The 24,920-nt window shown below is 45.5% G+C and overlaps 1 protein-coding gene across 5 annotated transcripts in view; it reads right to left on the reverse strand.

Annotated features, from left to right (window-relative positions):
• The window catches only part of UBE2Q2 (ubiquitin conjugating enzyme E2 Q2), a 619,872-nt gene that overhangs the window by 524,294 nt on the left and 70,658 nt on the right, over positions 1-24,920 (reverse strand). For all 5 annotated transcript variants that reach the window (XM_069222116.1, XM_069222114.1, XM_069222112.1 and 2 more), the window contains exon 2: positions 19,719-19,823. In XM_069222116.1, coding sequence (XP_069078217.1) covers positions 19,719-19,823 — 105 coding nt within the window. The remainder of the gene's footprint in view (positions 1-19,718; positions 19,824-24,920) is intronic.

Below are 24,920 nucleotides of genomic sequence, written 5' to 3' on the forward strand. Positions count from 1 at the left end.
AAAAACAACTTGTACACATCCAGACGCAACACTACATGGATCCAACACTAGATGGCAGGAGTATGCAAAGCATGTGTATCTACAGCCACACATGCCTTGAACACTATATTACATGCGTGGCCTCCCAAATTTTGAGATTTGCAGCATTACCTTAAATATTTTTGGGAAGAAAAAAAAATTAGTTAAGTATTTCCAAGAATAAAGTCTTCTGTGGTGACGTCTGTTCCCACCGAAGGAACTGTGGGAAAGAATTTCAGAATTGGCCCATGAAGATCATTTAGTAAGACATCCCTTCCAAAAGCTAAAAGTAGAGCAGATTACCGGTTACCCGGTATGGAGAGAATGATTGAAGTTATGGTGAGGGACTGATAGCTGTGTGTAAGACCAAGATTACCTGGAAAACACTACTTTTTCCTGTAGAAGTTCCCAAAAGACCATGGGAAGAAACTGGCTTTAGATATCATTGGCCACACAGGTATGAATAAAATGTGTATGCTGATTTAAGAAGTTTACTATTCCCATTGGATTATGACTCATTTGGTGCATAACATCAAGACAGCTGTGGTGATAAAAAAAAAAGGTTTACGTGATGCAATCTTTGCAGAGGATATCCCTAAGCAGATAATGGAGTACAATTTACCTCTGATGAAATTAGGAAACAAATGTATCAATTTGTCACAGGACAGCAGCTTTTGCTGCCCAAAGGTCAATGGCCTGAGAGAACAAAAAGATAAAAGAATGCATCCAAATGGCTACTACTGCTAAAGATCCTCTAGACAAGGCTATTTAAGACTGCATAATCCACAAACCACCCAAGACGTAGATTTCAAGTTAAGTTAAGTTCTGGGGGAAGCTTATTTATTCGTAAGTACCATTAATTTTTAAGTGCATATGCTAGTTTCACTTCCATGGAACTTTCATGGTGTTCTTTGGCTACAGAACATCTACACACATCACAGTACTAGAAATACATGTACCTTCCTGGACCAACACTGCTAGTACAAAGTCCACTTTTTACGTCAGTCCACAGCTCCTTGGTGGATATCTTTGCTGATGAGAGCAATCTGCACATTTCATATTAAACTATTCAGATACCTACTCAACATCCAGGGAAATGATGCCAGATGATATTAAGGGTCACGCTCTCAGACCAATCTGAAGAAATCACACCTTGAACCATCACAGGACCTTAATTTCATAGAAGCCTACCTTCTAAAAGACCACCGATTTCTCTTTGTGCCAGAAGAAAGAGCTATCACATTTGTCACCTGATAAGAGTTTAATAAGTAGCCACCTTAATCAATTTGGAAACGTGGAGTTATGCGAGTCAGTTAACGTACCATGGGATTCCTACCTATGTTTTCCTTCTGTTTCATTTTCCTTTCTGGAATGCAGCAATCTTCACAATACGCAGGGGCAAACTTCAACTGTGAATTTTGGCCCTTTGTATCCAATTATTCTTGAAGCCGGTATCACAGTGCTGGATTTGATCATGAGATACAGCAAATAGCAACTGCTCCTAGCAGGTCTATCTTAGATGGGGGTCCTACGTCAGTCAACACATCCTGCTATGCCTCAGAATAGACACTGATCGCCAAGATGACTTTGAGGTTTCAAGCATAGCTTCATACTGCCCCAGTAAACAGTCACCACCTTCAAAGTGATTTCTTTTTCTTTTGAATGCTTAATGTACTATTTTACATTTATGCATTTTGCAACAACTCTTCTTCACCTGGAAGGTTTTTGCAACAACTCCTCTTCTTCACCTGGAAGGTGGGAAAGTCATATGAGAATGCAAAGGAGCTTCAAGCTGCAAAACTATTCTTTACAGATATGGAATCGGTTTCTTTTGCAGCATATGTATTTACATTTCTATACAGCACAGCAGAGCTAAAAGGTATCAGGGAACGTCTAACTTAGAAAACGGAGAGAAACTCTTTTACACAGAACAAGCTAATAAAACCAAGTACAAGGTTTAGCGAGGAATATTTATTACAACTTGAGAACATCAAGGTTTGCAGATCTAACATTCACTTGAGAGTCAGGAAGGAGTGAAAAAGAAAGTTGAAGTGAGAGTTGAAAGGTACTGTAGGGTAATCACGTTAGAAGGTGCACTAATTTTAAAAGTGGGATCAATTAATAGTGGTGGAGGTATCTAAAGTGCGAGTAAAAGCAAACAATTTTAAGTACATTTTGTACCACCTATGCACTGAAGCCCATGTGACTACCACACAAAGCAAGTGTATCACCGTTTTAAATGTGGAATGTGTTTGGCTTTCCTTTTAAATCTTGGCCTACTAATGAATAACTTAGTTATACAGTTGTATCAATCTACCTTCCTATTGTTCCTCTGAATGTAGGTGTTCCCATGTGGGGGACCCTACCTTCTGTTTGCTTAGTTTATATCACTGTCCTGGAAGGTGTACGGTCACTAATCCTAGTTTTCTTTTGTTGGTAGGCCATTTATATAGTTGTTGGCTAGTTTTATGAGTGGGTAGGACTCCCCCACCCCATTTGATGAGGTACAACATCGAATTTCCAAGTGCTGTAAATAAACAATGTTACTATTACCCAATTGATGATGCTCATTTAAACCACCTCAGAAGGAAGGGAGTAGGACTAGCCTCAAACTGCTTTCCTTCAGGTCACCACATTTGTCTGCAGTGAGCATTTAATTTGCTGAGTAATCAGTGGAGGGTGGACAACTCAGGGGCAAATAGCTACAGCAGACTGCTCCAACTGTACCAGGAGTATTAGCGGTCATCACAATTATTGTTAGGTATCTACAGACAGGGCAGGAAACTAATTCTGGAAAGAATAGTGCTCAGGCGTGAATCCATTTGGGTGACTAATTAAAAAACCTAACTCCTTCCTTCAGTGTTTTTTCTTATTACTACAGGGAAGGAGATCCTTTTTCAGTCACAGAAGTCGAGAACTCTGAAGTGTCTCATCCACCTTAAACTGCAACATTCCAACTAGCTCCTTGTCCACTAGCACCAGCCTGAACTACCTAAACAAAGAAGTAGTCTCCACAGTGACGGAAAAAATCCTCTGCAGAGCCTGAATCTTTTACCAACTTCTGTACCATTGCTAGGCTACCATGACCCAGCAGGAGAAACAGAACATTCTGGACTAACCACAGAATTTAAACTGTCAGCTTATGGGGTTAAATATCTTGAGGCTACTGATACAGTGGATCATGAATTTGAACGGCTGAAAACACTTATGAATTTAAGTTTTGTTGAGATACTTAACCTCTTCTCACAAACTGTTCATAGGGTTTGAAACTTAGAGCCTTTATCTCTACTTCCCACTGAAAGTCAACTGATTGGTTGAAGTCATTACTATCCATTCTTGTGCTCAGTGTCTATTTTAAACCTAAAATCTATCTTATTCAAGTTTGCAAACTTTACTTATAGTCCACCTCCAAATGCACCAAACCCTACCTACAGGTATCCAGTGGATTCATTTGTGGCATTTAACTCCAAGCTTGTTTTCATTAGTTGTGAGTAAATGTGGAAAGGACTAACATACTGCTTGGCCCAAAACATCTTGCTATTTTCCAACTCTGACCACCATCTCCAATTCTGCTTGCAGTCCCCTATGAATTCTCCAGCTATGTAAAACAAAATTATGGGCTGTACAATGGACACCAATATGAGCATTAGATCACATAGACAATAGAATATAGTTAAAGATTCACCAACTTCAGACAAAACTTAATATTTTCTTTACTGAACTCTAATAAGATAATTGTGGCTTCTCTTACTCAATCCAAATTTGCTTATGGGAGCACGTTTTAGGTGCCCCTTCCCCCCATCAATTCCCAACTCGCAGCCTTTTTTTTTTGTATCCAATTTTATTTCTTTTTGAAAGAAAGAACAAAAGGCAATAACATTACAGTGGGTACAATAGAGCACTAGTACATAGAATGGATGCGTGCATGATTTGCATTCATAAGTCGAATATCTGCCTCTCCGGCCCAGGTCATATATATATATATATACACTGATTATTGGGTCAGTCCGCAGTATGCCCTCCATTTCCCTCAGATCGCCTCATACTTCTGAGGACAGCCCCTTGCCTCGTAAATCGTTTTTAGGGTTGAGCCTGCGCTAGCATGCGCTTGCGCATAAGAATCGTTTGGAGACGCTGTAGTAGTTAGAAAAGGGCTCGCAGCCCAGTCCATGTCACATCAGTGTCTTTCATTGGTTTGTGGGCTTCCCTTTTAAAATCTGCTTGCTTTCATTAGTGGAAGGCATGGATACGTCATGCCTTTTCCAGTGGTTAGTCCTCCTCGAGCGTAGCGACCAAGTACTGAAAACAGTACTTTTTCTCTTTTTTCGCAGCACGCTCTCACTGGACAGAAGCCGAGCGCTTTGCATGACATCAACCCGGTTACATAGTTAATTGTACTTTTACCAGTTACGTAGATAATTGCACTTTTGCTGATAGGTGTCACTACGAGTGAACTGTAGCAGCGCAATAGAGCTCTTTTTTTTTTTCCATTTAATGAAGCAAGAAAAGTCCGGTTGGGAGTTTACAACTGTTAATAGCTCGAACTCTGAGAAATGCGAGACTCGTTGCATTGCAAATGCTTGTTTCTATTTGAGAACACCAGTCCATTCCCACTCACCATTTCATCGCGGACAGCATCTCGGGCTGTTCCGTTGTTGCGCAATGTCTCGTTTGGCCACCAGGCAGGCCAGCCCAATGAATGTTCTCTCTGTTTGGACCCCGCCCAGCTCCTCCAGGAGGCCCAAAAGCGCCGCCTTCACAGTCAAATCAGTCAGGTGCCCCAGTACCGTGGAATTTTCCCTCTCCTCCCCTCTCAGGCAACGTGTAAAAGGTGTGCCCCCATATGACCACATCTCGCACACCCCGCAAAGGTTCCAGGACTCATGTGTCGCAAGCACCGTGGAGTGAGGTATGCCGTGAAAGTAGTTAATATGCAAAAGCTGCAAGTGTGCTGATACAGCCAGCTCCCGGGGTGCGAGGTAAGCCTCCCTCCAGTCTTCATCATACAAGTCACCCACCCAGGCCACCACCTATCACCCATGCATTGGTGAGCGGTGAGCTGTGAATCGGGGTAATGGCTCTTTCCCCAGTCTCTCCATCAAGAGCTTCACCTCAAGAGGGCTATAATCAGAAAGGGACAGAGTCAGAGACAGGTAACATCCCAGGGCATGGTACAGCTGAAGCGAACGGCCAGTGCTTAATGGTCCTTCAGCTGTTGGAATGACATGAGCCCCTCTGTATTAGTCACGTCACCCAGGTAAGTAATCCTGATATTGTCCCATTGTTTAAACCCTTCCAGCTCAGCGACCTGCCGGAGCCACGTCCCCTGCCACAAAGGGTGTCAATTTAGTGAGGCGTCGCTCCCACCCGGTCAACCGCAGTGCCGCCCTTCAGCACCTCACCACCTGTGTACAGGGAGGGACAGTGCAGGGAACCCGGCCGCCATATAGCAGACCTAGAAGGCCCTCAAATCCTGCATGCCAGATATTCAGCCGCTAATCTGGGTCATCCCAACCCCCATTAAATCACTCATTGATGAGGACCACCTGGCACACCAAATAGTAAATTTTTAAGTCCGGAATTCTCATCCCGCCCTCATAAGGCGACTTCCGCGCGGAGCTGAAGGACACCCTGTGTCACCCTCCCACCCATATAGAGGAAGTAAGCTTGGAAGTAAGAGACCGAAACCAGGCCCGAGGCACCAAGTACGGGTAGACATTACGGGGGATACAGATCATCATGATAAGGGCGATACCACCCAGAGGGTTCAGGAGGAGGTGTTGCCACCGGCCCTGGTACGCATACAGAGGCTGGGCAAGAGGTTGGATGTTTAATTCTCAGGCCAGTCCTGGGAGTGTCGAGAGGTGGATGCCCAGGTATTTAAAGGCGATGCACCTTACCGGGATGTTGGGACACCATTCGTTTCCCCCGCCTTTCCCCACACCTCCATCAGCACTGATTTTCCTGGGTTCAGGCACAGGTCCGACACATCACAATACAGCATCAGGAGCTCAATACACCAGGGGCCAGAATCTTGGGGTCTCCCCAGAAACACCAGAACATCGTCCGCGTCCAGGGACACCCGGTCTTCGTAGCCACTCCTCCACAACTAGCCCCCCATAAGCAGGTCCTCTCGAAGGAGGTGTGCCAGCGGCTCAATGGCCAGGGCGAATAGTAGGGGAGAAAGGGGACCGCCCTGGCGCGTTCCTCTCCTGATCAGGAAGGGGCCTGACAAAACACCATTAACTCGCACTTGTGCCGATGGGTCTCGATAAAGGAGGTGCACCAACCTCCTGAACTTTGGGACAAGACCCATGAAAGCTAGCACCTCCTCCAAGAAGCTCCACAACACGGAATCAAAGGTCTTGTGGAAGTCCACCAGGAGGAGCGCCAAATCACCCTCCAGTTTATCTGTCTAGGAGAGTGCCACTAGGAGCCATCTCAGAGAGCGACGCGCGTTCCTACCCGGCATGAAGCCGCACTGGTCTGGATAGACAAAGGAGGGCAGCGCCCGGGCCAGTCGAGTGGACAACATTTTCGCGAATATGGTAATGTCCGCATTAATCAGTGAAATTGGTTGGTATAAGGAGCACTGGTCACAGGGTAGGTCACTCTTTGGTATGACCAGAATGGTGACAGTCCATAACCATAGGGAAGGTGCCTTGTCAAGCTGCCTCCTCGTAGGCTCTCAAGATGGTGGACCAGCCGTCGACTATACCTCTGATAGTACTCTTATGGGGAAGCAGTCCGGGCCAGGGTCTTCCAGGCCTGGAGGGCCGATATAGCACCATCAACCTCCTCCTCAGTCAGAGGCAGGTCCAGTTCCCCAACTAAGGACATCCGAATAGAGGGAAGCGGTATGTCCCTCAGAATGGGATTTTCCTGCTCCCACAGTGGTTGGGGCACTTGGGCTTAGAGGTCCTCATAGTAGGCGGCAAAGGTGCTCGCTATCTCTTCTAGGTCTTCCCATGCTATGGCAGTCTAGTCCTTAATGAGGGGCACTACCCGGGCCGAAACTTCTTGGGTCGCCAACCAATACAACAGTTTCCCTGCCTGGTCTCCTGATTCATAGACCCTCCGGGTCAAGGCCTACCAGCACTGCCTGGCCTCTGCAAGTGACACTTGCTGAATCTCTGCTCGTTAGAGCGCCACCCGGTCCGCTGTCTCCTGGTTCCCGGCCCGCTGAACGCGACTCGCCAAGTCTGCCAATTCACCATCCAGATCAGTCACCCTCTGCACTGGCAATACCTCCTGCTGTATGATGTAGCCCTTAATGACTACCCTCAAGGAGGGCTTGCTGGCAGCCCACAGGATCCCCATCGAGGCCATCAAACCCACATTTTCTTTAAAGTAGTGATCAATTTGTTGTTCAAGGTATTCTACACAGTCCTAGGTTTTCAGGTACCATGCACTAAGGCGCCACATCGTGCATCGGGTCTGTAAAGGAGTCCATCTCCCTCCCCCCACGCCATTGAAATCTGTGCATGATCAGAGATCCTGCACGCTAGTAGTTGGACGGAGAAGAACCCCATAAGGTCCACTGCTGGGAGTCACGCCTGGTCAATCCGAGCCTCTGTGTGGTGCACCGCTGATTGGTGAGTAAATGCCCTTGCCTGCGGGTGCCATGCCCGCCAGGCATCGCACAGGCCCAGGGAGTCCACCCACGTCACAAGAGTCGACGACCCGGCCCACCTGCCAAGGCGGGGATCAGCCGAGGTGTCCCGGAGCAGATCAGGTACCAAGTTAAAGTCCCCTCCAACAAATGTGGTGCCCTGCAGGAGGGAGATCAGCAAGCCACGCAGGTTGGGAAGTGTGGACCCAAGGAGTTGCGGGGGTGCATAGCACAAGATTATGTTGATCTGTCTTCCAGCCAGATGTCCCTCCAACCCCACATATCTCCCCTGAGGGTCGGTGTGCACCTGGGTTACCAGCAGGGGCAGCAACCTGTGAAGCAGGAGCCCCACCCCTCTAGATCCCCTGGAGAACCCCAGCGTGAAACAACCGCTCATATCCAAACCTCCCAAGAAATGCACATTGAGTCCCAGTCAGGTGGGTCTCCTGCAAGAGGACGATGTCCGGTCCATACCTCTTAATGCAGTGCAGCACTGCGGACCTCTTGATACGGTCAAACTGTCCGTTGACATTTCAGGATAGTAGGTTAAGCATGGTGGTGGTCAGTAAGATAAAGCTTGGCACGTCCAGTGGTCTGCCGTCAATTTGTTTTGCCCCGAGTGCTGGTGCCTCAATGCACACATGTAGCACATTTGGTTACACACAGTACCCACAGCATATGTGCCAAACCTAAAAAGGAAAACCTTAGTGCAATTAGAGTAGAATCAACTCATAGCAACAATTCAACAGCCCCCCCGCACCCCCAACCCACACTTTGCCCCTTGAAGCATTGGTCGCCCTACCCCAACACATTGCTAACGAGCAATAAACAGTCAAGTCAAATATGAGGGTCCGTGCAGTCTAGCAGTGCCCTAATTGTGGATGTGATACCTAATCTCAACTAATTACGACTTAATTGATCAGTTCTGTGGGCGACAGCTCACGCCGGGCTGTGTGCCCCGGCAGCTGCGAGTCGCTGCCCCTGCGGTGCCATCTACAACCTCTCTCCGCCTTCTCCAGCTCACTCCTGGGAGGTCGGTCTTGTCCCTGGAGATGCAAACAGTGCTGGAGTGGCCGTCAAGTCAGCGTCTTGAACCTACTCCTCCTGCAAGTCATGAGCCTGGGTGCTCCCTCGCTGGCCTCCTACTGCCGATCAGGCCCGCTGTGAGCTGGAACGCTTCCTGCACACCCTCGACGGGAGTGGAGTCTCACCGTGGCCTTCCATCACTGGCTCTGCTTCTCCTCCCTTCGTCGCCGATCCCAGGTCTCGATTTTCTGCTGTCTAGTCCCAAGCCCACGTCGGAGTATCAAAGAAGTAGGTATTGGATTGGAACATCACTTTAAGAGGGGGAAGGGAAAAGCAGCATGTAGGAGAGGTTTAACATGCAAAGTTTCTTTATAACCGCTTCAAAGGATCTGCGCTTCTATTGCACCACCCTCGAATAGTCTGGGAAAATCATAACCTTCGAGTTTTGGATTCTCAGGTCTGCCAGGGTCCGAGCCTCTCGCAGGATCGCGTCCCTGTTCCTAAAGTTCAGAAGTCAAAGTATCACATGCCGGGGAGGTGTGCCGATCGGAGGCCGGGCACCAATGCACGATGCGCACGTACTATGACAAAGTTGGTAGACAGCTTACCCGCCGGTATCCATGCACGGAACCACTCCTCAAGTGCTACTACCAGGTCAGACCCTTCCAGGGCCTCCGGCAGGCCCACCAGCCACAAGTTATTGCGTTGAGAGCGATTCTCTGTGTCTTCCGCCCTTTCCTGTAGGACCGCCACCGATGTCATGAGGGTCGAAACCTGGCGTATAAGGAGTGGGTTGTCTTCTGCTGTTGAGATACGCTTTTCTGTCTCGGTCACCCCTCGTAGTTCCTGGCAGATCAGCGATTGATCTATCCCGCAGCTCGTCCACCTTATGCTCCACGGCCCGGCGGGACAGGGAGGGTGTACTGGTCCCACTGTCATCTGGGCCTGAGGGGGCTGCTGCTGATTGCTGTGGCCAACGTCTCTCCTCCAGAGGGGTCTCTGGCCTCTGCGTTAGAGAGTAAGAGGGGAACAGACGCCGGAGATGTATGACCCTGGCCTTAATGTTCCCCTCCAGGTCCTTCGCCAGGGCCTCACGTATCAAGTCCGTCCTTGGCCACCCTTCCACCTCCTGTGGGAGAGGAGGGGGGGGGGGGGGGAGGACGGCTCTGGTAGGCAGCCCGCCCCCCCTCTTAGGATCCCCACACTTCTTATGCCAATCCAGCTCTCACCTGGTCACGGCCATCCCCAGGGCCACCCACTAGGGGTCTTCCGCATCATCTTCTCAGGCCCGCGAGCACGTCACACTGCACCTCCGAGGACAAGGTTATCTCCGGCGGTCGCCAGGCCTGCAGGCCCCATCCAGCGTCCTCCGCTGCCCCAGCAATCACAGGGCTCGCAACAGCAAGGCCCGCAATGCGAATACGTTACGCCGCTCCTGAGCTGTTGTCTGTTCTCCAGCGCAGCCCCGGCCAGGCCTCCCACCAACTCCTCTCTGCCAGGGGGGGGGGACCTTCTTTGTTTTCTTTGGCGGACGTGAGGCCTGTCGTGTTGGAGCCCCTCACACAGCACCCGCCATTTTAAAGACAGGCAGGCCAACTGCAGGGCCCGCTCCGCAGTGATTGGCAATTCAGGGCCCCACACCGGGCCGATATATGTTGGGGGTGGTCCCCCCCACAACAGCACTCGCAAGGCTCAGGAACCTAGGCCCTCACACGGCACCCGCCTTCACAAAGTCAAGCGAGCCAGCTGCATGCATGTCATGCTGCCCCAGTGCAGCGATCCAGGATCTCTATACTGGCCTGACTGGGTCTGGTATCCTATCAGCCCTCGCAGCAGCCCCGGTGTCCTCAGGGCCCGATGGGTCAAGTAGGATAATGCCAGATGCGGGCAAGCCACAGAGCCCCGCTAAAATGCGGCCACCATGTTGGCTTAACAAGCCACCAACTCACAAGCCTTTAACATGCGCAAAAACAACTTAACATACTGAAATCCAAACTAATGTTATCACTAAGTAGTGTGAAAGAGGCCACATTTCTCACATTCAGAAAGATCAATCACTGGTTTACTGTTACTTTAAGTGCCTTCACGGCACAGCTTAACTATACATTGCTCAAAAGATTTCCAGGTATCATGCAACTGCCTCTGTCATCTGGAGAACTTCTCATCTAACAGTCCCTCAGGTTTAGTGGCAAACCTGGACAAAGGTTCTTGGAGCTCCTAATCATAATCATTTTCTAACATCCTTCAGAAAAAGCATGAAGAACTGGGTTCTTCGGAGAGTCAATTCTTTGGTGGCCTATAAATGGTTAGGTCCATAGTTTATGCATTATAAATAAAATGTAAAATAATTTCCCAAGATAGTCTTTTACATTGAAGTTGGTGGTGAAAAGGGCAGAGTGTCGATAATTTAAATAGCTCTCATTTGTCCACGCATGCCATAATTTCTCCTTCATAGGCTGGGAGATGTTCTAAATTATAAACACCTAGCGATCTCCAGTGTGGTTTACTCTCTGCAGACTCCCAACAACTGGGATAAAAAGCTGAATGACTAAGGTTCCATTGGTAAACTTTATCTTAGAATTTATCCTATAATTTATGCTTTTCTTTGACTATTTAGAGTGCTATTCTGACTTTGGCTAACGTTTCTTCTATAGAAATGAGATAAACAAAAATTCATGTTGAAGGCATGAGATCATAAATGGGTACAGTGTCAAAACTGCAGATATTCGAATGTGAACCACTTAAGCTTTGCATTAGCCTTGTTAACATGAAAACAGACATTCAAAATGGGTGCCAAACAAAGCCAGGAAAATTCAACAAGGACTGGAAAAAAGGGGATTTGCAGGATGGTTTCCAAGGATTTCTCACTAACTAGACAAGAAAAATCATCCAGTCCTTCTCTTAGACTCATCTGTTTTACTGAAGGCCTCTTCAGAGGACTTGCTAGATGATTCCCTAAGGTACCCTTCCATCGACTTTTTTCATCCTGGATGTACTCACTTTGGTTCAGGGATGGGAATTCCTATCGCCCGAGGCCCAGGACATATTGTTTCGGGTCATGGGCAACAAGTTTTCATGTTTATTTTGTCCTTGGAACAAGCAGGCCCAATCTGCTGCAGCATAAACCCTTTGGTTGCCAGTTTACAGTGAAGGGAACTGTCTGCATTTGAGGTAATGTGTGTCCATACGTTAATGCTGTTCAAACTTGTACTTATGGTTCAATAATGAAAGGCCTTTATTATTAGGGCGAGCGCTGTAACTAAACTTTTTAAGTTCTCACTGCACTGCTGACAGTGGTTCCAGGCTTAAAATATATATATATATATATATATATATATATATATATATATATATATATATATATATATATATATACACACACACACACACACAAGTTTGAAAGGTTTAACAAAATGAGGCTTTCAGAATACTCTGATTATACGCAAAGTTTGCAGAAGCTTGTAAGCAAGAGTGATGATTATTTGCTTTCAAGATAAAATGTTAGGGAAAAAAATGAAAGTATGGGGGAAAAAAAGTTTTGCTGCTATGAACTTTTAGGTACTATTTCTTTGAAGCTTCATTTAATAAAATGTGTTGATGCATGCTAGTATTTCCAAAAATAATATTCCTAATGGAAAATCAGTGCAATCATTTTCAACAAGATTATGGAAAGCATGAAAATAAACCAGCACTGGCAACCAATCCATTATTTTATGAGTCTTTTGGTTTCATCAATGCGTGTCTTGTTTTGACATGGCTTTTGTAACACTATTGTTGTGGGAACTGCCACACCCTCACCAATGTAACAATCACTGGCAAAAAGAATAAAACATTTTTGGTCCCAAAAAACACACATTGCCGCCAGTGAGGTAGCAAAGGCCCACAGTCCCCCTGCAGGGGGACCCCTTAGCACAGCACCTGCCTTGAGTCTGGGGGGCCTCCATGTTCTTTGCAGGGGGCCCACTCCAGTTTCGTTACTCCACTGATTGCCACAGTAGTCCCTGGTACTGAACAAAACTACTTTGTGTGCCACTATGCTTCTCCTGGAAGAGCAGTCTGATCACTCACAGTAAAGCCAGCCGATAGAGAAAAAGAAGTTTAATAAAAACAAAATGTTTTTGTTAAAGCCAGACCTAATTAGAGACCTAATTCATAATGAAAGTCACAAAAGCGCATCCATAGTATATGTCTTTGAATTAGTGGCTTTCATGAATTCACAAGAACTTACAGACGTAGACCAGGAAACCATACTACTAGGAAATATTTGTGAACTGTATTTTAGCAGGAGCACATATGCATGTGTTGATTTGCTCATGTGAAAATCTATTGAGCATTTACAAGTTTGCTGTCCCTCCAACACTTTTCCCCCAGTCCTGGAAGAAATTCTACTTCTGCCATTGTCAGGAGTAAATTTCCAACCTTTTCTAATGAGCAAAGAAGGCGACGGAGACGTAATGCTTAACTTATTTTACCTAAGATGTGTTTTACTCTGATTCAGCCTTATTTTTCAACGCCTTTTGGAAGCACCCAGTCATTTGTGACTGGCTTATGGCTACAGTTAATAGTGCTGGATAGGAGCTAAAGAATTAACATTGACATCTCCAAAAATGACGGCTGGAACAAGAAAGCTTAAATCACTGCTAATGGCTGTATTCTATGTAGTTGATATCTGCATGATCAATACGACCCTAGTTGAACAGATGCCTGCATCACTCAACAATCAAGTCTGCTGGAATAATATTCCTCAGATTGTGAGCAGATTGACAGTACCGTGGAGATTGGTACTGAGTAGTCATCTGACCCAGAGCTTCCACACCACTAAAGAGAGCAGCTCCCTTTTGCAACCCGAGGTTAAGATAATATAGTGCAACCAGAGGTTAAGGTAATATTTGATTAGAAGAAAACACAGCACTTCATCTAAGGATGAATATAAAATGATATGGATAATGCACTTGTGGTAAAAATAAAAAGTTATAGGTTATATTTAAGTTATCATATTTAACATATTTCTAAAACTATATGAACTAATGTAGAGCCTAAAACACCAAAGTCCACATCACAGTACACTTAAAATGTTCTCCTCTTTAGAAAAGTTATAATTTCAAAATATTCACTTTGTGAATTTATTTTCAAAACGGGGACTCAAAAAGTTGCAAGGGACATTACAGTAGCATAGGCAGTAAAAAATCCCTTCCTGCCGTAGAAACTAAAAAAAAATTCACGAAATTGACTGCAGGTGGTACAATACGTCATTTAGAACAGTTTACTGTCCGTAGTTTACAATCACCCGGCAGTCTGGGCTAGGTACAGAAAAAAACAGCTTAGAGAAAGGGACGCCAGGGACAGCAACTGGTTTAAAGGAGGTCCTCAATAAAATAAAAGCCACTGTGACTCAAACCATTGCACTAACGTTACGGTTTACCACCAGCCTCCACTAGCATTTGAATGCAAAATTCCTTGCTATGCCAGTTAAACCAGGGTGCAGCTAGCATGGCTAGCTAGGGCTGGTCTCCATGCAAATGAAATCTGGGTACGTGGAGCAGAGGAGTGCCATCAGCAATTAAGATCTGCCATAACATATTGCTGAGCAGTAACTGCTGTTTCTTAATGGGTAGGAGGACACTGTTCACTCTACTGAAGACCACAGAAATCCATTAAACACAGGTAGCAAAACTTGACTTAATTCTATGGTAGGACCGGAGGCAATCATCATTACTTCTTTCTTTCATCAACAGCAGCTTCAACGTAGTAACAGAACTACAACTCCCAATAAACAAAGGGAGAAAAACTACAGTTTCCATGATTTCTTGCTGGGCCAATCAACGACATGTGGGTCGCTGCCTTCAAGACGTCCTCTTTCTTTCCTCCTCGGACGGCAGAGAAGTAAATTTTTTCTCCTCTCTGTGTGCTTCACAGTATTTTACATGTTTTTTCCCTTTACAGCGGAATCCCGGTAGCCCTAATCGGCTGCGGGTACACGGCTCAGTGCCCCGATCGCGGCCCGCTTTAGTCTCGGGGATGCAGAAGGGTGGGGCGGTGTTCCTGCCGGTAGGCGGCAATTTTTTCGCAAGTACGCACGAGTCAGTTTCCTGTAGGATCTGACAGCTACACGCTTGCGTTTTCGTTCCCCAGTGTCCCCAAGCCACCTGGAGCTTTACGCCCACGGATAATGGGTCTGTATTGCAGGCTGCAGTGCCTACCCATTCAGTGCCTGAAGCAGTGTAGATTTTTGTTGCCCTGACACCAAGTTGTGGCAGCGTCGACGGAGCCTTTTGAATGCCGCTTACTAGCGTTGGCCAACGCATGCTCTATTTCTTTGGGGGCCCTTTGGGAGTCTCCCTGTCCAAATGTCCGCCGCAGAAACGTAAAGCAGACAGATCGGCAGATTTAAATGTTTGAGTCCTTCAAGAAGGCCTTTCTTGCACCGGAACCCTCCAGATGCCCAGAGGGCAATTATTTTCTTGGGCAACACCAACTGCGGCCTCTCCACGGAGAGGAGGCACTCATTCCTTCTGAAGGTGAGCCCGAAAGTGGGGGATTTAGCAGCCACGAAGGCGGGGCTGGCGGTGCAAAGGGGGGGGGGGGGGGGGGGGGTTCGGCAAGCCTTTCATCAAGGAACTGGGCAAGTTTGTTACGACCTTTACCTCCTTCGATAAAGCTCAGATCTCAATTAAAAAGATCTTCAATCCCAAAATTTTCATCGGGCCGGTTGTGGCAGAGGGTGCTCGGCCAGCCGCTTCTTCATCCTGAGCCCTCCCAAAGGGTTTTGTCACCTGCTGGAGTTGCCTCGCCAGGAAAAATTCTTCAATTCCCGCAGACCCTACAGGGATAGGGGCTTTTGTGGCTCCCCGAGACTGGATGGTTCATCTAGATCTGCAGGACGCATATCTGGCGATCCCGATTTCATCCTCCCTCGCTTCCCCCCCATCCAATCGCATATTCTTGCAATTTTGATGGGGACATCAGGTCTACTAATTCAGAATCCTACCTTTCGGACTGTCATCAGCTCCTTGGTGTTTTACCAAGGTCCTCAAGCCAGTGATGGAGACCTTGAGAGCTCAAGGTTTTTGCCCGATAGTGTACTTGGACGATATCCTTTTAATTGATCAATGTCAATGTCGCCTTTCCGACCAACTGCAGGTGGCAATCAACTTGCTGGAAGACCTGGGCTTCATCATCGACAAACGCAAGTCCCTGTTAGTCCTTGCCCGTCAGACTATTTTTCTAGGCTTCCGGGTGGACTCGGTGGTAAGATCCTTGAGCCTTCCAGCACGGAAGATCGCCAAGATCCGTCGGGAACTTCGGAAGACCATGACAAAAACCTCCACTTCCCTGCAACAGATAGCCAGGATCTTAGGCTTGTTGTCTTTGTCCATCCAGGCAATCTTCCCAGGGCCCATCCACTACAGAGCCCTTCAGCGGCTGAAAGCCTTTTATCTTCGCAGGGGTCTCCAGTACTCGGTGCAGGTTCCCCTTACCGACGAGGTCGTGGACGTGATGAATTAGTGGCTACTGCATATGGAGGCCTGGAACGGCCGTGCCATTTTTGGTTCTGACCCCGATCTGGTAATGGAGTCGGACGCCAGCAAGGCGGGCTGGGGCACGTGTTGCGGGGCCTCTTGTACAGGCGGAAGATGGTCCACCGGAGAATGGATGTTGCATATCAACTGCCTGGAGCTCATGGCAGGTGCTTTCGCGATAAAATGCTGGACAAAAAAAACGCATTTCGCTGTTCAGTCCTCTTGAAGATGGACAAATCGCTCAGCCGTCAGATATATCAACAAACTGGGCGGCTCACGATCCAAAACGGTGGCGATTTTAGCCAAAGAACTATGGGAGTTTTGCCTCAGCAGGAATATCTAGGTTCCGTCGGAATATCTGCTGGGAGCTTCCAATTCTGTGGCAGATTGGTACTCCAGACAGTGGTTGGATTCCAGTCTGTGGCTGTTGGATACGGCAATCTTCAGCTGTCTGAATTCCCAGTGGGGTCCCTTCACAATAGATCTGTTTGCGTCCAAGCTGGATCATCACCAACCATGCTTCTTCAGCTGGAAGCCAGAACCCTCTGGCGATGGCGACAGATGTTTTTCTCCAGGCCTGGTCGAAGGAGCAGGGGTATGCATTTCCTCCCTTTGCGATGATCACCCGGTTGACAGCACAAGTGCACAGACAAGGAACCAAGGTGGTTCTGATCACTCTGTACTGGAGGTCGCAAGTTTGGTTTCCAGTTCTGGAACTCTCCTTGGATTCTCCAATCCTTCTACCCACGTTCAGCATCTCCTTCGAGATCCACAGGGCACTTATCACCCTCTGGTAACGTGCAGGTCAACTGCAACTCATGGCCTGGTAGATTTCCGGCAACGTTGGAGAGTCCCAGGCTTATTGGAAGAAGCTGAGTGCTTATTGGCAGCGGCATGGGCAGAGGAAACAAATAAACTATATCGTTCAGCCTGGCTTGGATGGGTTCGTTGGTGCGTACAAAACTACCAAGATCCCCTGGGGTGCCAGGTGGTCCCCATCCTGAATTTCTTGGCTTCCCTGGCATCCTGGGGTTTAGCTTATAGAACTGAACTCATACAGATCAGCGATCTCAGCTGGTCATTTTCCCCTGGAGGGTGCCCCGGTCGGGGGAACATCCCCTGGTCTGAAAGCTGATGCAGGGTATACATCTGCCTTTAGCACCAGAGACGCAATACTCAGCTTTGTGGGACATGAATCTGGTCCTTAATCGTTTCCTTTCCTGGCAAAGAAATGAGTTCTTATCCCGCAAGGAGCTATCGGCCAAGATAGCCATGCTTCTGTGTTTGGTCTCATGTCGTCGGGTATCGGACGTGAGGGCCCTGGAAATTTTGGGCCACTCCTTTACTCCAGAGGGGGTGACGTTCACCATTTCCAGACGTACAGAAACCAACTCAAAAGTGGTTTCTTATCCATCCTTTCAGGGTTTCCCTAAGCTTTGTGTAGAGCGTTGCCTTTAAGCTTATCAGTTGATCATGGAAGAGTTCAGACCTCCTGGGGAAAGACAGTTGCTTATCTCTTTTAAGAAACCACATAAGGCTGTGTCGTCGCCCACCACTGCGAGATGGGTCCACTGGATCACGCAGGAATTAGCACCATGATCTTTGGGGCTCATTCAGTACGAGGCGCAATTACCTCGAAAGCGTTCCACTTAGGTGCCCGACTGGAGGATATTAGCAATGAAGCAGACTGGTCTTCGGACTCTATGTTCAAGCAGTTTTATTTCATGCCTGTTCTGGATATGGCTTCGCTGCTCGTGAACAAGCTTTGAACGGGCATAATCCTCACCTTCGGTCCTGCCATAGAATGAAAAAATTCCTGGTAAACACAAAGGAAAGTTTCAATTCAGGACACTGAGGCGATGATTATTCCCACCCGTGTTTTTTTCTTTAAAACCATCTTTCAACCCTTCTCTCTCATATCCTTTTGCTGAAGGAGTGTTTGTCAAACGGTCTAAGTAATCCTTATGTTGTTTTCTGAACTGGCATGCCTTATGAGAGGGGCAGTTATATAAAGTTAACAATATGCTTATGCTGTATACCCGTTTCTTGCTTTGTTGTCGTCACATGAAGACTAGTTGTTCTGTTTGTTTGGTCTTTAGCGACAATTGGATTACCAGTTTTTTTCCTTTATCAATCAGGGAACGATGGATCCAAAACAAGAGTGACGAATGCCTATCCTTATCCTCGCAGTCAAAAAAGAGGACGTCACAAAGGCAGCGACCCGGATGTTGTTGATTGACCCACCAAGGAATCATGGAAAGTAGGAAAATGTTCATTCATTACCAAAGGTTCTGAATTGTTTAACATGGCGCCAAGCACTAGTGCTCAGGTGAAGTCAAACAATCAGGCTTCTCTTTTCAACTTTTACATTGATGGCATCACACTCTGGGTTATTAAATATAATCCCACTTCCAAAATCAGGATTCAGTTTAAAGAAAAAATGGAGCAAAATTATTAGTAAGGACAGCTTCCATATTCAAAACCACAAACCTACAAGAGCAGCAAGGTCCAGCTCAACACCACTGTAAGCCCCTCCTTACACACTCAAGGTAATATAACACATTTTGGAAAAAATACCCTCTAATGATCCAACTACCACAATTTAAACGTCACATTTTTCGCCAGCCAACAACCTTCCCGTTATTTTGCTGTCACATTACCCCTAAATAAAAAGGATAAAGACTCAGCTGCTACTCACAAAAAAATGCCTCTCCTGCAAATTCTGCCTCCTGTAAACTACTCTGAAACCTGCTTTAAGGCTAATACTCATATTCAGCTTTCAGTTTCTTTCCAGATAGTTCTTACTTACACAAATATCACTACATGCATACATACAAGAACCATCACAGAGAAAGCTTAGCCCACCTACTTTACTGCTACCCAAAATTGGTCTTGCAGCAGAGAACTTTCCTAATTGCAATCTTCAAGAAAATGAGACCACAAACCTGCATGGAGGCTTTTTTATTAGCATCTCTGTCGGATCCAGGAACGATCCAAACTGAATCAGACAACCTGCTATATGCGGCAACTGAATTTGTAAAACATTTTTCATAATTATCTCTATTTTAACGCATGGCTTTTTATACAGCTTTTTATTCGTTTTATAAACATTTGATGTATTTTTATGGCTATTAATTGCAATTTTCTCTAAGAATTGTACATAACAGATCTATACTTTATACAAACTTAAGATTAGTGAATTGTTTAACGTTACCTTACTGGAATGTAAAAACAATTCGGAAGCAAATCATCAATTTTAGCAAGGCCAGAAAGTTTTAAGGTTATTTTATTTATTTTTTTAAGTATCTCACTCATCTAAGAGTCTTCATGAAAACAAACCTCACACTTTAGCTGCAGTACTTAATAAAACAGTTCCATTTTGTAACATTTAAGTATAGGAGGGGAAACATAAGGAAGAATAGAATGTGCAAGACAAGAACCAACTCTACATGAGTACAGAGGCACAAGCACAGTCTGTATAAGTTGACTTCAGTAGGCTGTTACTTAAGCGAAGTAATAAGAAATACATATTTCTTACTTACCAGAGTATTGCTCTTTTTAATGTCTTCTAAACGTTCTAGCACCGTTGTAAGATTGGGGTCATCTGACTCCACAAACCATATTGGTGCTGAAGAGGGATACGATTCCTGCAACAAAAATGTTTACAATTAAACTCACAAGACATGCGTTAATTGCCGTACATAGGAAAAGAGATGATGTCTAAAGGTCTGTAACACAAAGGCTGATGTAAACTACAAAGAAAATAAGAGTTGGTGCAAACAGCCAATAGCAGAGGCTAACATTCCTGTTGGTTGTGGCCAAAGACCACTCTATGAATGATAAATAATTGGTAAAAAAAAAAAAAAAAAAAGTAAGTCATGAAGACAACTACACTGTGATGGCACCACTAAAAGGTTGCTCAATTATGCTTTTCATTCTAAACTCATTTTACCCCACTGACCCGTCATCATAAATTAAATAGCAGCTGTCCCCTCTCCATTTAATAAACCCAATTAATTTTTGTAGACTAGAGCCTTGATCTTGCAAAAAGCTTTGTGAATAACCATAGTTTTGGTTAAATCATGCTTTTTGTGGTTTTCACAGACAGGAAGAGAACATCAACAGGTATATTTAAGGTAGCTTAACTGCACAGCCACCTACAATTGAGTAATGGATTTGCAAAATTATCAATCAAATTTGCCCCTGGGACCTGGCCCACCCAACTCTCAACTATAAACAAGCACAGGAGACTGCCCTTTAAAAAAAAAAAAAAACACTGAGATACACAGATCCTCTGCTATTATCGCAGCAAGGATTTTTTTTTTTTTTTTTTTACAAAAATGATTTGTAAATTCTATTTCCTAACTATAACGTCCCCGTAACCTTTATTTTTTTTTTAGTGAATTTCTACGTTTATTTTTTTTAATGAAAAGTAATTTTCATTACTATATCTGGTAGAGCAACTCCCCAGGGTTGATCTCAAACCCAGGCACTTCATCCCCAAGTGCCCAGCCTAATGAAATCATTTATTTTTAAAAGGGGGGGGGTAGGTGTGGCTGCATCAACCCCCGTAATGATGGTTGCCAACACTTACTGCTTTAAGTGTGGGCAGCCAATCAGATATCTGCACAGGGACAGCTGGATCAGCAGAACTCTATTTCTTAATATTTAAACTCTAATTTCTCCAAAACTACTTAACCGATTTACACCAAATCACAAAATGCGTGCTTTCGGGACCAAGATCTAGCTTTCTGCCAAATTAGGTTTCATTCCGTTCAGCGGTTAGGGCTGTAGTACTGTTCAAAATTTTGCAAAATCCCATTGACACAGAATGGGGAAAAAAAGCGGTTCTGGCCCCCCTTTTTCTCATCCCCGCTTGACAGATCACTGCAAAACTTTCTAAAAAGCAGCTTAACTGACCTAAGTATAAGAATTGAAAAAACTTTGTGAAGATTCGGCAAGTATGTCATAGTTATTGGCAAAACAAAAATACATACATGGTGAAAAGTCCTAACTATAACTACCTAGCGTTGACAGCCACTATGTGATATATATATATACACATACACACACTTGTAAGAGGAATATGCAAACCATGGTCATGCACATTGGCTGCTTGTGGCGATTCTTTCAGCAGGCGATCTAGGAGGTAGTTGAGACAAGCCACCTAAATGTCAGCAGGCACAAGGTAGGAACCAGGCAGCAAACAAAAGTAGAAGAGTTACCCAAGAGGATAGTTAAGGTTTTCCCTCTGCCTGAACCCACGGCGGTGGCTATAGCAACAAATAAAAAGTGGAGTGAAAGTCAGCCAGAACACTAACCTGAAGGGTTGCAGGAAGCAAAGCAAGACAGAGTTGACATGACCAAAGAAATGGGTACGTTTGCGTTGAACCAAGGCAACATCCTCAGTCTAGCCTCTCACTTGGCGGCTGGTGTGTTTTCTTGGTTAGGAGACTTGTATCAGGAGTGTCTACAGGTACAAGGCTCGAGTGCTAGGGCTACATCCACAGCGATCCTCACTTTATCAGTAACTATAATCCCTGGAAAACTACTAACAATGGTGCAGCAGATTAATAATTGTAGGGTGGATACCTTTTTACAAACATTTCTGTGGGACTAAATCTTTGACTCTCCTGTGTGTGTGTTGTGGGAAAGAGAGGGAAAAAGGGAGAGAGAGAGAGAGGGAAAAAGAGAAAGAGCGAGAGAAGGAGAAAGAACGGAAGAGAGCATGAGAGGGCAAGAGCACAAGAGAGAAAGAGAGAGCACCCTGAGTGATTGTGAGAGAGAAAGTGAGAGAAAGAGCGCGAAAGAGAAAGCAAGAGAAAGACAGTGTGGGTTGTGCCATAGGACTTTAAATGTGGGATACAGACTGTTGATACCACCCTTGAGGTAGCACCTACACATGCAGCCTCAACTGATAGCATCTCTCCCCTGCATGACGCCCCTCACCCCCAATGAGTCCCCCTCCCACCCCCTTCCCTGAATAAACAATTAAAAAGATAAGTGAATAAGTCGGATCTGAAATCACACACTTGAACAAAGCAATAAAAACTTTATCTTCACATTTACTACAAAAGAGTTCCAGCAGGTCATTCAGTAAGTCGAATGGTGCAACACATGAACAAAACCATGTGTTGCACCTGGGCAAGGGCATGGCCAGAACCACACAATGTGAGATGGTTGTCCATTCCCCGAATTCTGTGTCCCAAACTGTCATAGGGAGCCTTGAAATAGCTTGATGTGGAGCAGACAGTCATCTGCCCACTAACCAATGCCTGCATAATCCCAAGAAAACCACACACATTTTGTAGCTCGAGCTTGTTCCATTGGAACTGAACAACATTTACAGTAATAAGCATTTTGAAATGGCTGGTTCCTTTCAAAATATTTGGATGGCTGAGCACTAAGATGGGCTGTGGCCAACTGCCACGGGTTCTGAATATTAGCGTACCCCTTTTGCTTATTCAAAGTCCTTTACTTGGAAGAGTTCTGAACACCCGTGCAGACAAAGACCAAAGAGAGTATGAAATTGCAGTCTCAACTGAGTACAAAATCTACTCCGAGACTCAAGTGATGAAAATTGTAGACAGCTTGGTGGGTAGACAATCTGCCAGTGCCTGAACAGCAAGGTCCTCATTTGCAGCACAAAGAGCTATCTAGGTTCCCCCTACCTTTGAGACCATAAGGCAAATCTGAAAACCTTACATTCCATCAGACCAAAAGCTGCAATTTGGATTAAATCCTTTTCAGGACAGTAACTATTTGCATAGACAACGCTATCTAGCCAAAGGCAAACAGACAGACTATCCTCAGGACCTCACTTATTAAATGAATACAAGTAAAATGTGTAAACTACTAAACAATCTAACTCGAATAATAATGTTTTATCTCTTTTTAGAAAGATATACGAGCATAGAAAATACATTTATTATGGGTTTATTTTTCTAAAACTGGACTTTTGTATAAAGGCAGACTTCTTATGCCACAACCTAAAAAAATATGTAGGGTCCAAACGGAGGGTAGGAAGGGTTAGTGTGATTAGATGATTGAGGAAGGGGAAACCAACTGAAAGGCTTTTTCTGGGAAGTGACAGACTGTGTGTGGCTGGGATGTAGAGCTTTCGTTTTCAGAAGGTCTTGATCGTGCGGGGCTAAATCACTGATGCCTTTAGTTGTGAGATGCAAGCCAGGTTTGATGTGGATCCTCACAGGTGGCAGTTAGTGGAAGCGTTCAGTGTTGGGGTACGGTTAACACACCTGACTGCATAGTTTGGGGTGTATCATTTGACTACAATTCTCAGTTAGTGGTAAAATGTGTCATTTTAACAATTATTTTGTCCAGCTTCCTAAGGATACAGCTTCCAAAGCCACCAGGTGATTCAGGGTCTATGTGTCTACCTAGAAGTGGTGAAGGCGCAACCCTTCTTTTCCATCCTCTCCAGGAAGACTCGGCTTTCAAAAGCACCAGGAACATAAAAAAAAAAAACAATCACAAAAATACTTTCTATGCCTACCAGGTAACGTTTGCAGATTGAGGGGTCCACCTTGAAGCAGTGATGTGTAATACAGCTTCCTAAACAACCAAATAACTGAGCGTAATGCTCTTCCTAGAATTGGTGAGTGGTAGAACACATATGAAGACGCAGCTTCCAGAAATACGGCAGAAAACAAAATTACCTGAAAGCTCCACAGACAGTTGGGAGACCATGTGGTCGACTTAAACCAACAGTGTAACCCCCTGGGGAGAAGTCACTTCTGAACTAGGAAACTATTTGGTCACATTATCTAGAACATTATGGTCAGACAATGAGATTTGTCAGGGTTCACTTGAGGAGGAAGCGCTTTCAGTAAGGCAGACTAAGACACTGATTTTCTGGAACTGAGTTGCTGATAGCCTTGCGCATCGAGAATTGTTAACTGCTAGAAAGGACGCAAGAGGCTAAAGGCAGGGGCCTAGCACTAGCTTCATCACAGGGGAAATACCTCAAGAAGACTGCGTTAAACCCCTGGCCTTTTCTCAGACTTTGAGGCTGCCCTTAGCTTAATCCTTCCTGTTGTAGCTTCCAGGGACAAAGGGCAAATAAAAAGAACAATTAATGCTACACTGGGTGATAGCCAGGGGTTAGATATGCTGTAGGCATTCCTCCCATCACCTTTTGTGTGTTTGATGTACTGCCATAAGTGGCAAGGGTATGGATCCTTTGCTAATTGTGCCACCGGAAGCAAGCTACATGGATTGATGAACCCCAGTCATGGCAAAATTGGTCTTGGGTTGCTTGTGTTGTGGTTCAGGGAGGATCTGGGCTGGCAGTTTAGGCTGGACTGTTTCTATCTGAGCAGGGTCAAGACTGATTTGCATACAGCTGGGTCCAAACTGAGGCGGCATGGATGGCAAAAGAACAATGGTTTGGAACACTACCCCCGAGCAATTGCCAGTAGCTGACTTGTTGCAAGCATACCTCCTATCACCATTTGTATGTCCAATAAATTCCATAAATAACATTCATCCCCAACTTTTCCCAGGGTAACTCTGGGAACTCTAACGGGCTGAGGCCCATTAGGGTATTATAAAGGGCAGAGATATTTTTCGCCCTCTCTGCATTCAACACAAATGGCCAAAAACACCTCTGTTTCCTTGTCCATTTTTCTTTACCATCATCATTGCCACATGCCCCTGATGAGCAAATTTAACAAAACATTTATCACAGGGCTATCAGAAGGAATAATAAACGCCCTCTCATAATT

This window comes from Pleurodeles waltl, chromosome 3_1, assembly GCF_031143425.1.
Source record: "Pleurodeles waltl isolate 20211129_DDA chromosome 3_1, aPleWal1.hap1.20221129, whole genome shotgun sequence".
NCBI lineage: Eukaryota > Metazoa > Chordata > Amphibia > Caudata > Salamandridae > Pleurodeles > Pleurodeles waltl.